We start from the raw sequence: 13,214 nt of genomic DNA, 5'->3' as shown, positions 1-13,214 counted from the left end.
AAGGAACTCCTATGGGGTAGGGAGGAAACCCATATGTAAGTGAATAATGAAGATGCAAGAGGAGAAGCTGCTTCCATCAGCTGTGAACAGAAGGCTGTGCAGAATGGGAGGAAAGGGGACCCAAACATGGTGGCTTGGTTTTCTTGAAGTTCATACTCCAGCAGTCTCAGGCTGTTAGATCTCAGATGTGCCTTGTTGTTTCATGCCGCTGCTGGTCCCTCTGCCTGAAATGTTTCCTTCTCTGATCTGTCTGGCAAACTCTCTTCATCCTTCAAAACTCAGAGCAATGACTACTTACTCTGGGAATCCTTATCTGATTTCCCAGTATTAGTCTTCCCAAGTCATTTGATCCCCAAGTAGAATATTTGTTTGCTTTCAAGACTTCCTGCCTCTTGGATGGTGAGATTTCAAGGAATGGTTATATTCATCTCTCTATCCCCAGATCCTAGTACAGTGCCTGGTATATCATGGGCCCACTACCAATATTTATTAATTTGAAAGAGATAATTGGGCTGAGTCCTGAAGGAAGGACAGGACCAGGATAAAAAAAAAATAAAATAAAAAATAAAAAGACTGGAGAAGGGCATTTTCGGCACAGGAAATTGTATATACAAAGGCAAAGGAGAATAGAGTTTTCAAAATAATGACTAGTTTTGTGGCAATATGGGAAATAAAGTGAATGGTAGGGAATAACCAGAGGTGATGTTTAGAAACCAGTTGGGAGTCAAATAGCCAAGGTCATTGTAAATCTGGCTAAGGAGTGTGACCCATACCTGCAGACAGTGGGGAGCAAGTGAAACGAGGAGATTTGTACTGCAGAGAGAGCACTCAGGTGGTGGTGCCAGGCAGGTAGTGGAGAGGGCTGGGTCAGGGCAGGGACTCAGCTCAGTGTCAGTGATCTAGGTAAGACATTCCTGTGTGCATTGCCGTTCGGAGACTGGAAGCTTTAGGCATGTAGGATCTCATGTGGGAATTAAAATCTTCCATTTAAAAATCACGTGCTTAGCCTCCCCCTTTATCTCAATTAATAGACAGTTTCTTCTCTATAACATAAAGATATAATCATAATTTTCTGATTGATTAATTGATTATTGTTTGTAGATGCCGTGAAATTTGTTGATGACTGTGCCACATACCATTCAGTGAAAAAGTTTCAGCTTTCTGCAAGACTCCTGGAAGTGACAAAAACAATCAGGGTGGAAAACCTGCCGCCTGGTGTTGATGACGATGATTTGAAATGTTTATTTGAAAATCCCCATAATGGAGGGGGAAGAGTTGCCCACATTGAATGTTTTCCTGAAGAGAGTTCATCTCTGATTGAATTTTTTGACAGAAAAGGTAATATCTATTAGCCTGATTTTGTCAACCTTAACTGGCATAATCTAAGCCATTTTAGCAGATCTTAACAGTTCTCAGTTGAATTCTGATGTATTTTATTTTTTATTCATATATTTTATTGGAAATCCAGCTAGTAATCCTGTTTACCTGGTATATGATGCTTAATGAATCCAGTGATTCAAACTTTAGAGAAGCAACATCAAGTTTTTGAAAGCTATAAGGAGATTCTCTCATGAGTCTCTACTTATGGACTGAAAAATATTTAATTCTTAGAGTATTTGAGATATTGTATTTAAACAGAGGTGGCCTGTGTTTTAGCTATACACTCGGTAGAGATTTTCAAGTTAATTTCAACAAGGTTAGGTAAAGAAATACTCAGAAACACATACAATTCCCATGAAGTATCACTGACTTCCCCTTTCAGTGTCGGTGTCATCATTCAGAAATTAACAGGGGCAGTTTCACATGATCAGTGGATGACTGCTGGCTTGTTCTTTGGCATCACCCTGTGAAAACCACATCCAATTGAACCTTAGGGAAACACTTCTGAGGATTTCGTAGACATAGATTGCCAGTTCTCTGAGGCATGTGCGAGGTCAGCTTGGAAATTCCACTGATGTTCGGAAGTCAAGACTGAGGAGTAGGAATTAGGGAGTCAGACTTCTTAGGGAAAGAAAGAACATTGTGACTGAGGGTGCATGAGGCAGGATCCTGTGGTATGCCAACCACCTGAGATAAATTTTTTCTTGGGGGTACTTGGAAGAACCTCCTTCAGTTTTGATGAGCTGGGGAAATGGCAGAGAAGGTATGGTTTGGATTAATATGGAATGAAAAACCTACTGTTCCTTGGGCAAAGAGACAAAAAGGAGCATCTGTTGTGTGTTCTTTAAATCTCTTAACCTAGCCTTGGGCCTGAGGAGAGAGTTATGTAAAGCTATCCACTCTAGAAGTTAACCTCCCAGCTTATGGTGGGAGCTGACAACTTTGGGGCTTTCAAACATGTCAAGGGCATGGGGCAGTTGGGTATGTCCTCAGAATGTCTATGTTACATGTGTACGAATAATAGTAGGAAATTTTAAATTCAGGTGTGTTTTAGGCTAGAACAGCACCTGTGAACATCAGGCAGGCTCACATTGCCCTTTGCCCTAACCTCTTTGCACCATCGGACTGTGTTGACCACGCCTCCTCCTCTATGTTCACTCCCTGTTCTCCGTGGTCTGAGATACCCTGACTTTCCCTTTCTCCCTCTGGCTATGCCTTATAATTATGGCTTACACTGGCATAGCTCTGAAGGGTGCTACCAAGTGCATTCACAGACAGTGCTTTAGGGACATTGCTATTATTGTCATCCCTATTTTATAAATGAAGAAACTGAGGCACGGAAGGTCAGATAACTTGACCAAGGTTACACAACTAGTAAGGGACAGAGCCAGGATTTGAATCTGGGAAGCCTGGCCCCACAATCTGTGCTCCTAACTTCTGCACTTTTCCCCAATCTCCTGTTCATCTATAACATTAATTTTTCTTGTAGGATATTTCATCACTTACAATGAGTTACCAGTAATGAGGAAAATGTAAATAACGCTGGATTAAAACCAGAATTTATTTAGCAATATTGTATTTTATATAGATTATTTGAGAGGAATAAATTAGGCACTTTACTCTGAAATTATTCGGTCCAGCTTCACAAAATCTGATTCACAGTCTCAAGGAAGGGAACTCTTATTGAATGCCTGTTATGTATGAGATCTCTTGCTGTGTTTTCTGCCACAGTATCTCACCAAATACTCATAATAACCTGCATGGTTATATACTTTTTTTTTTTAAAACAGAGGAGGAAACAGGATGGAGAATGTAAGACACATTAAGGTGACATCTGTGATGGTTCTTGGGTCAGACAGACCTGAGTTCACATTCCTGGGTTTGGTGCTTACTAGCTTTGTGATCTTGTGGAGGTTCCTTGCACCCCCCAAACCTCTATTTTTCACCTGTAAAAGGGGGCTCACATTACTACTTACTGCAGAGGAATCTTGTTGTGAGGATCAAATGAAATTGCACCTGCAGAGTGCTTGGCACATGGTGGATACTCAGTGGTGCTGCCCAGGCCCAGAGCCTGTTCCAGGCCATGGTGGGACCTTGGAACCATGTGTCTGGGCCTATGAAGGCCACGTTCTTTTCATTAGGTCTGGCTCCAGGCCTAGGAACCAATCACATACAAGGTGAAGTTATTTTTAACAACTTTTCACAAGGTGGTATTTTAATCTGAGTTGTTACTGAGGTTCGTTCTGATTCCCTTCCTGCTTAGACCTCTTGTATCTGTCTTATAACTAACACAAAGTGAAAAGGGGCTTTGGGGAGAGGAGTACCCCTACACCCACACCCACACGGGCACGTGCGACTGTCCCAGTGAAAGTGGCAGGAAGGGGATTAGAGCAGGGATGAGGGAGGTGCAGAACGTACTGAATCTGGGGCTGGGCTGTTTGATGACTGTGAGGATCATCTTGGTTTGGAACCCATGGTAGAGGGACAAGGGCTTTGGAGTCAGACAGACACTGACTTGAATCTTAGCTCAGATATTTATAGTCTGCATGACCCTATTCAAGTTACCTAAGTTTTACTAGATTCAGCTTTATCATTTATAAATAGGAATGCTAATAATAGTGTCTCTACCTCAAAGGGTTGTTGTGAGGGTTAAATATATGTAAACCACTTGGAATATTGTCTGACACACGGTAAGCTATGGTAATTCCTATTATGCGCCTCCCCTTAGGAGTGTTAATGGCATCTAGGTCATCTATGAAATCTAAAACCGTGTGGCTGCACAAGAAGCAGATAGTGTGACTCCTCGATGAGCTTTGCTCTGAGCACAGAAATATTCTTCACACTGTGGCAAACATTTCCCCACACTGTGACCAAACTCCACTCTCTTTCTTAACCTGGTGGTGGTGTATCAGTGTTATCAGACACACAGAAAATAGAATTTCTGTAACAAAATTTCAACCTAGAGTGTTCTTGGCTGGAAAGTAATCATTCCATGAAACAAGGGATACCTGTGCACTGGTAATACACATCAGTTTACTTTTAAGTGCTCTGGGAGTAGTGCCACTTTTTAACAGCATGTGGTAACATCAGAGTTCTACAAACATGGGGATTTTTTTCCCTTAGAATAGGAAAGTCTGTTTGCTTGTTTTTTTTGCATCTGAAACATATTACACTGGGATTACTTTTTTTTAATTTCTTTCCTTTAAGTGGTAGACACCATCCTGACCAGGAAACTTGACCTCAACAATATGCCACTCTCTGTGTTCCCGTATTATGCCTCTTTGGGCACAGCTTTGTATGGAAAGGAGAAGCCTCTGATCAAGCTTCCAGCACCATTCAAAGAATCACTGGATCCTTCCTTATGGAAGTTCTTTGAGAAAAAGAATTACCTGACTAAGGAGATAAATGATGAAGTGAAACATTGTCACTGTGAGCTAACATGGTGCCAACTCAGTGGTGAAGTGACCATCAGACCTACGGCCACCTTAGCCAGTCAAGGGAGACTAAGAGTTAAGACCTGGCGGAAAGATGTTTCCACAGTTTTCTCTGGCATCAAGTCTAAATATAAAGTGACCCCGTTTAAAGTGGAGCCAGTGGTGTGGGATGCCATAAAAAACGATTTAGAAGATGATAGGATTTTGATTGAGTTTGATGCACTCACAGGGATGGTAACCTTAGTGGGGAAGTCAGAGGATGTACAAAACACTGAGCCACACATCAAGGACTTAATAGAAAGTACCACTCAAAAAATTAAAAGAGAAGAGCAAAGTCTGAAGCAAAAACTGGCCATTCCTCCAGGAAAGTATTCGCTTCTGCTGCACAGTGGTGTACAGGAGCATCTCCGCACCGAGTGCCCAGAGATGGAGTTTTATTATGATGAAGCTTCTCAACACATGTGCTTCAAAGGACTCCCTGAAGATGTGTATAAAGTGAAGTGTGAAATTCAGGAAAAGGTATACACCATGGGTCAGAAAAAGATTCAGCTTCCCCCTGAGGTTTTCCAGTTTCTGCAACAGGTAGACTGTGTGGAATTCTCTAAGTCTCTTTTTATAACACAGAATATTCTTGCAATTTATGAGCTAGAGGGCACAACTGTTCTCTTAACCGGCTCTTCTACTGAAGTCCTGTTAGAAGCCGAAAAGCAAATGATCAGTGCCTTAGATTACAAGCTCATCAAAGTTGAGGACAGGGAAGTTCTTAATGGCAAGAAATGGAGAGGGCTCACTTCCAATCTGCATAAGAAATACAATTCCTCCTCAGAGACTGTCATCATTGATGAGGTAACTTCAGGAACCACAGCCCAGGTCGTCATCGCAGGCTGTGTGAAAGAAGTAAATGAAATCCATGACTTGGTTTCTGCCTTTGTGGAAAAACACATGAAAATAGAGAAACTGATTGAAGTAAAGCCTTCCTTAGTTATTGATTATTTAAGGACAGAAAAGCTATTCCGGCAAAAGATCAAGAAGGTAAATGTTCAGGTAAGTTTCAATCCTAAGGACAAGCAGAAGGGCATTTTGCTAACTGGCTCAAAGGCCGAAGTTCTGGAGGGAATGGACCTTGTCAAACAAGCCTGGGATTCGGTCTGCGTTAAAAGCGTCCATATTGACAAGCCAGGAGCCGGTCAGTTCTTCCAGGACAAAGCACGGTATTACAAAAGTGAGGTCAGAAGGTTATTTGGTTGTCTTATTGAACTCCAGAAGGATGAAGAAAAGGAGGGAGGCAGCACTGGTGGGCAGCGGTGCTTGTTTCGGACAGACCTGGCCCCTGGGGTCTCGCTGATCGTGCAGCAGGGCGACCTGACGCAGTTTCCCGTTGAGGTGGTGGTGAATGCGGCCAGTGCAGACCTCCAGCTCACAGGTGGCCTGGCTGCTGCTCTTTCAAAAGCCGCTGGCCCTGAGCTCCAAGAGGACTGTGACCAGATAGTGAAGAAAACAAAGGGCAAGATCTCACCTGGCTGGGCCGTCATCTCAAAAGCAGGAAAGCTCCCATACCACCACGTGATCCACGCAGTCGGGCCCCAGTGGAAGACAGAGGAGGCCCTGAACTGTATGTGGCAGTTGAAGGGAGCTGTGAGAGAAAGTCTCCATTTGGCTGTAAAACACAAGTACCAGTCGATAGCCTTCCCTGCCATCAGTTCCAGGGCCTTTGGCTTTCCCTTGCCTCAGTGTGTGGAGACCATTATTTTGGCGATCAAGGAATGTTTCCAGTATACCTGGGCTGGATGCAGCTTGAAAGAGATTTACCTTGTGGATGTAGCTGAGAAGACCGTTGAGGCCTTTGCTGAAAGTGCAAAAACTATATTTAAAAGCACCCTGTCTGATGCTGCTTCCCTGCCCACTTTGCCAGCAGCAGTCCAGCCCAGCTTGAGCAGAGATCATGGAAACACACCCAGCCTGTTGTCCCCAGAAGGCCTGAGGATCCTTCTGGTGAAAGGAGATGTGCAGAGTGCCACAGTGAGTGCCCCATGTACAGAACACCCACCCCGGGGGCTGGGCCTCCAGGGAGCCTGTTGCCAAAGGGCGATTAATATCCAGGGGAGAATCTCACACCCTCCATCCCTGCCTCGAAACAGGTTTCCTTAGAAAACTGGGCTACTTCCCCCAGGCATTCACTAGTCGAGATTGGCCAATGATCTGTGGGAGCTGATAGCATATTCAGATCACTAATTTCCAGGAAATGTGAAAATTCACAATTATACCTTACATGGTCAAGGCTCTACACTCTTTCAGTGCCTTGACACCTGTCATATGTTGGCAAATCTCAGGTTAATTACTTGTCAAATTTACTGCAGATACAGAAAAATTAGAGCATGAGATGGGGACAGAGGACAGGAATTTTGTCAGTGGCATTGAACCAGGGGGCACTGAGTCTGAGGCACCATCATCACCCAATGCCAGTAAGAAAATGTGGGGAGAGGTAGAAAGTGGACCCGGCAAAGTCTGGGTATTATGTAGGGACAATTCTTGTAGGTCTGCCAAGGTGGGGGGGGTGACATGTTTTTTTAAAAAGGTATTTAGCAACCTTTTCAACACAGACTCTGACTAGTCAGAACAGCCCTGGGAGCCCCCTGCTGTGCCAAGTGTGCCGTCCTCAGCTGGGGGCCTGTGGGCAGTCCTAGGGCAGGGATTCCTAGGGAAGGCCGTTTGCATATCTTCTTTGGAGAAAAGTCTGTTCACATCCTTTGCCCACTTTTTAATAGGGTTCTCTTTTCTGAAACTGAATTCTAAGATTTCTATATATATTCTGGATATAGATCCCTTACCAGATAGATAATTTGCAAATATTTTCTCTCATCCTGTGGATCATCTCATTTTTTGTTGTTGTTCAAGTTGTTAGTTTGTTTAAAATAATTTTTGTTTTAGTTTAAAATACGGAAAGAGACTATAAAAAATTAGATTTCTACTTACAGTAAGCTTAAATCCCGACTACAAGAATGATAGTGAACACTGCCTGTTTGCTCTGCGCCAGGCACTATGCTAAGTGCTTGGGATGCATTTTCTGATTCAATGCTGTGGGGCAGATTCCAGGAGTGTTATTATTCTCATGTCACAGGTGAAGGAATGAGATTTAGAGGGGTTAAGTGATTTGCCCAAGTCCCACAGCTAACAAATGACAGAGCCAGGATTGGGATGTTCATTGCACTATTTCAAAATAGTGAAAGTAACTTTGTGTCTCATTTTAAAAACTAAACAAATAAAGAAAAAAACTCTTTTGACCAAGGGTCAGTAATTGGAATGAGTTCTGATCCCTGTCCACCTTGAACACTAACAGTAAGACATTCCTTCCATGCCTTTCACTCCCATAGATTTGTGGCTTCTGATGCTACAGCACCTGCTTCACATCACTCTTCTGTGACCCACGCGGGGCAGCTTTGAAGGTCACTTGGTCACGTTCCCTCTCCAGTCTCCTCTTGGTGTCTTAGTCAAGCCTGATTAATCTGCTCACCTTAACTGTCCTGCTGAAAAAGCTTCCCTGGCTCTTCACTGCTGTCAGGCAGGCCCGGCGGCTGGGCACCCGAGACCCTCTGCAGTCCACCCTCAGTGTACCATTTCTGGCCTGACTGGCACCATTTTGCTGCAGAAGCTCTCTATCCAGGTCAAACTAATTTGCTTGCTGCTCACAATCGACCACGCTTCCGTTCATGCGGTTGCCCCTCCTGAACGACCTCCCTGTCTCTCTCTGCCTGCTGCAACTGTTCCCACCTCTCAGACCCCACATCCCTCATGGCGTCTTCATGAGCCTTCAGTGTTCCCATGCCATTTATGCATTGCTTTTTGACGACTCTCTTTTGTTCTGGAGGGTTATTTAAACAGGTATCTAATAACGCTTAGTCTCAAGGTGGTATTTCAATCTCTGAAAAGTTAATCATCTTAGTTGTCCTTCATTGTGCCAAGCCCAGTGGCTCAAATATAGAAATCCTTGTTGGATGTTTTTCTTAGACTTTGAAACAAACTGTTGGTTTTGTCTTCAAGACCGATGTCGTTGTCAACTCCATTCCCTCGAATCTTGAGCTCAACAGAGGGCCCCTTTCCAAGGCCCTCTTAGAAAAAGCTGGGCCAAAGCTTCAGGAGGAATTGAACACTGCTGGACAAGGGGTGTCTGCTGGCACGGGCACGGTCCTCCAGACCACTGGCTGCAATCTGCCTTGCCGCCGTGTGCTTCATGTGGTGGCTCCGGAGTGGAGAAGTGACAACACATCTTCACACAAGGTGGGAACTAGATTTGAATTCTCTAGGAAACTGGGTAGCCCTTTGGACTCTCCTTTCAGTATAATGTATAATGTATAATGTAGATTTCAGTATAATGTAGATTGGCCCCTGTCTGTTTCTGTTCTGGAATAGCATTACATTCTTGGCAGGTTCCATCATCCTGGCCATTTCTCTCAGCTCTAGCTGACTTCTCCTCAGGACTAGTTAATAATAGAAATTTATTATAGTGCTCAACCATTTATTGGGGCTCGGGGAAGAGTTACTGAAGATAACACTCTTTAGTGAGGAAGGCAAGGTGAGGCCACGAAGAATGGAAGAGAATGAAAGATCAGAGCAGTAGTTGCTTTGCTTCAGTCCTTCATTGCTGAGCAAGTTTGAATCTTTTTGGAGGGTCTCACACATTCTTACTCCCTTTTCCTCATCTAATCCTTTATTTTTCTTTCCCCTTCTGACTGCCCTTAACCTGCCTTTTGTTGAAAGCAAAAAGGAGTAGACAGAGATCACAAAGTTGCTAACTTCTTGTTCTTTTTTTTTTTTTCAAATTGCCATTTCTAGGCAAAATGTATAAGAATGTGCCTTGTGCTTTTCAGATCATGGAAAACATAATCAGAGAATGTTTGGAAATCACTGAGCGTTTTTCCTTAAGATCAATTGCATTTCCAGCAATAGGAACAGGAAATTTGGGGTTTCCTAAAAATGTTTTTGCTGAATTAATCACTACAGAAGTGTTGAAATTCAGTAGCAAGAATCAACTGAAATCTTTACAAGAGGTTTGCTTTCTGTTGCACCCAAGTGATCATGGAAATATTCAGGTACGGTCTTATGCTTACTCATTATTTGGCATCGGAGCCCTAACAAATGTGTGTATTCTTAGTCTAAAAAGTTGTATTCTTTCATGTATTTTCATACAGGAAAGTAAAAGAGTAGTGTGGACTAGTTGTAGCATGGAAAATTTCAAGCAAATTTATGGATATAGAAAAAAATTTGACTTCTTATTAAGAAACATTTCAAACATATAAAAAAGTAGACAAAATAGGATAATGAAATCCCTTGTCTTCACCATTCATCTTCACAACGATGCTTCATCTCTACCTCCATTTATTTCCCTTTCTCCCATATTATTTTGAAGCAGATCCCATATATACATTTTACCCTTAAACAGTTCAGTATTTGTTTTAGACATTAGGATTCCTTTTTAAAAGTAACCTAACTACAATACTATTTCACACCTGAAAGAAATTAACAATTATTCCTTTATGTCATTAACGATCAAGTCGATGGTCACATTCTCAACAGTTTCATAAATATTTTCTTTTGTTTTTTTTATAGCTTGTTTGTTTGAATCAAAATCCAGATAAGACCCAAATATTGCAATGGAGTCAACATATCTCTTAACCCTCTTTTAATCTATAGAGTTTTCTTTCATATGAACTTAGAAATTTTAATACATAATATAAAAGTACAGTTGTAGTCCTGTAAACAGGAGAATGGCAGGATGAGATGCAATTGAAGGGTATGTTAGAATGAACTCAGCACATCCCCCCAGGAGTAGGACAGTTGGGACCAGAAATACCAGAACCATCTTCGGTCATAGAGAGTTCATCAACCAGCTCACATTTGCTGAACATCAGCTGTGGATGAGTAACTGGACTCGGCATTATGGGAGAACCATAATAAGAGGCCATTCTCCCAAGTCCTTAGAGTCAGAACAGTAGATGAAATTAAATGTTTGAGAAGTCCTATGATAGTGCAAGAATTAAACATATTAAGGCCAGCAACCCAAGAGATGTCCATAGATCACTGGACCAACTGAATTTTTAGATCATACTTAATTTTTTTCTGGATCTAGACACTACCTTTGAATACTTTGGAAGTAAACAAATCTAAATTCTAATCAGACAACTAAACCACCCAGGAAAAATATGTGGTCCATTTAGTTGGCCTGTATAACCAAAGTCATTTCTAGTCAATAAATGCTTTTTGAACAACCTCCCTTTGACTTGCATTGTACAAGGTGATGTGGATCACAGAACGGGCATGTAGAAATACTCTCCCTCCCATAAATCATAACTCCTTTGGGAGCTAAGATTTATACTCATACAATGAACTAAATCAGAGATGTGAAGTGCTGAGAGTTTTTGAATGAATGGCTGAGTAAACAGGGAAGTGAGTCCTGTGACACAAATCTGAACCTTCAGATCTCACTATTTCTATGCAGCCTCAGCCTTTGTTTTCTTTCCTAAAGACTCAGAGTATTCTGCAAGTATTCTGTAAAAGGATTTGTCTATTCAGACACCTGTATTGCCATTGGAAATAGTATTGATTCTCCATACATTACTGTGACACTACTTCTTTTAAGACTTTTAAAGACAATTGAGCTTTGGTTATAGTTCCACAAAAAATCAATAAATCTTACTGAGATATTTAGGGGTGGACAGATGTAACAGATGTCACAAAACAGCAGCCCGTGGTCTGAATGTAGCCTCTAGGTGTGCTTTATTTGTTTTTTTTTTTAAAAAACACTGAATCAGTTGCTGACACTTAAGAACCAAACATGTCACATAAAACTCCAGATGTCCACTGTGACCTAAAAATTCAAAAGTCTGGCACACTGGACATGGATCTCTACCTGAACAGTTTGCTGTGGCTGAATGGCTCTCTAGTTCTCCAGCGTTGAACCAGTCCACCTTTACACCTGTAGGTTGCCTGCCTGGTCACTGGAGGTCTTCAAGCCTGAGACCTTGTGTCTATATTCTCTCAGTTCCTCTGTCATTATTGTATCAGCCTTTTAGCCAAGATGTTACTTGTTCCCCGCCCCACCACCACCAACAAAATTCCCTGTTGCTTTTTCAAACGGAGGAAGAAAATGATGATTTGGGGGTGTCACTACCAGGCAAAGAAATGGAATTCCAGCCTATTGCTCCAAAAACACTACTCCCCTAGCCTACAAATAAGAAATTAAAATCTGAAGTGTTTGGGTCCTTGTGATTGTCTTTCTCTTAACACTGTATTTTTAACAACTGCAGGCTTTTTTCTTTTACTGATTATGAAAGTAATGCAATGTCATTGTAGAAACTTTGAATAATATAAAAATACTTAAATTCTTCTAGTTGTGTATCATCCCGGTCTTTTATGTATATGGACTTCTAAAAGTGGGATTATATAATGTAATTTAGTATCATTCTTTTTTCATTTAATAGTATAAAATAAGCATTTCTCTATGCCATTAACTATTCTTTGAAAATGTGATTTAAAAATAAAGATTTTTATTTGTTTATTTATTTTTATAATGGAGGTACTGGGAATTGAACCCAGGACATCATGCGTGCTGAGCATGCACTCTGTGACTGAGCTACACCCTCCCCCTGAAAACGTGATTTTTAATGGCTGCTAAATACTAAATACATATGGACCTACTAAAATTTATTTAACCATTTTCCCATTGGATTTTTAAACTGTTTAATTTTTTTCTTGATTATAAATAGTATTATAAAGAATATCTTAGTATTTATACCTTTGTTCACGTCTTTATAATTTTCATAGTATATATTTATCAAAATGGAATTTATGTATTTTCTCATAACTTATAAATCTATAATAAAAATAAATAATACTTTGAGAATTGTTCCCTCCTAAACATTTGTGCATGCAGGATCAAAAGTCTTGATGACTCAAATTCATTCATCTACTGAGGACTGTAGTGGTCAAAACTGTCTTTGTATTTACAGGCATTTTCAGATGAATTTGCCAGAAGGGCTAATGGAAATTTCGTCAGTGACAAAATTCCCATGGCTGAAGACACACAAGGTTCAGTAAAACTTAAAAATTGAGACATTATTTCTTGTTGCTAAATAACTATTCAGTGATAAGTGAAAAATGATAGGATGATTTTTATGAAAAAATCAATTTGTGACAAAGAAGATATTAAATTATATTCCATATACCTGGGCATGCAAGGCCCTGGCCATGTTTGTGTGATCTGGAGGGAAAGAGTAGGCAGGCCAGGCTATATAATCTGCACAATGGGCTCTTAAACAGAGACGAGGCTACTATTTTCTAAGGATGATGTGATATGTGTTTTCAGAAATAGACATACTTAAAGAGATAATACCAACCAAGAGCTTC

General features: G+C 41.2%; 1 protein-coding gene across 4 annotated transcripts in view; it reads left to right on the top strand.

Annotated features, from left to right (window-relative positions):
• PARP14 (poly(ADP-ribose) polymerase family member 14) overlaps positions 1-13,214 on the top strand; it is a 42,195-nt gene that overhangs the window by 11,861 nt on the left and 17,120 nt on the right. For 3 of the 4 annotated variants that reach the window (XM_064494577.1, XM_064494573.1, XM_064494581.1), the window contains exons 5-9: positions 1,102-1,338; positions 4,588-6,833; positions 8,820-9,089; positions 9,680-9,901; positions 12,818-12,896. In XM_064494577.1, coding sequence (XP_064350647.1) covers positions 1,102-1,338; positions 4,588-6,833; positions 8,820-9,089; positions 9,680-9,901; positions 12,818-12,896 — 3,054 coding nt within the window. The remainder of the gene's footprint in view (positions 1-1,101; positions 1,339-4,587; positions 6,834-8,819; positions 9,090-9,679; positions 9,902-12,817; positions 12,897-13,214) is intronic. The other variant, XM_010981532.3, reaches the window with a different exon arrangement.

This window comes from Camelus dromedarius, chromosome 2, assembly GCF_036321535.1.
Source record: "Camelus dromedarius isolate mCamDro1 chromosome 2, mCamDro1.pat, whole genome shotgun sequence".
Classification (NCBI taxonomy): domain Eukaryota; kingdom Metazoa; phylum Chordata; class Mammalia; order Artiodactyla; family Camelidae; genus Camelus; species Camelus dromedarius.
The sequence above is the reverse complement of the archived record's forward strand: the minus strand, read 5'-3'. Positions and strand labels throughout refer to the sequence as shown.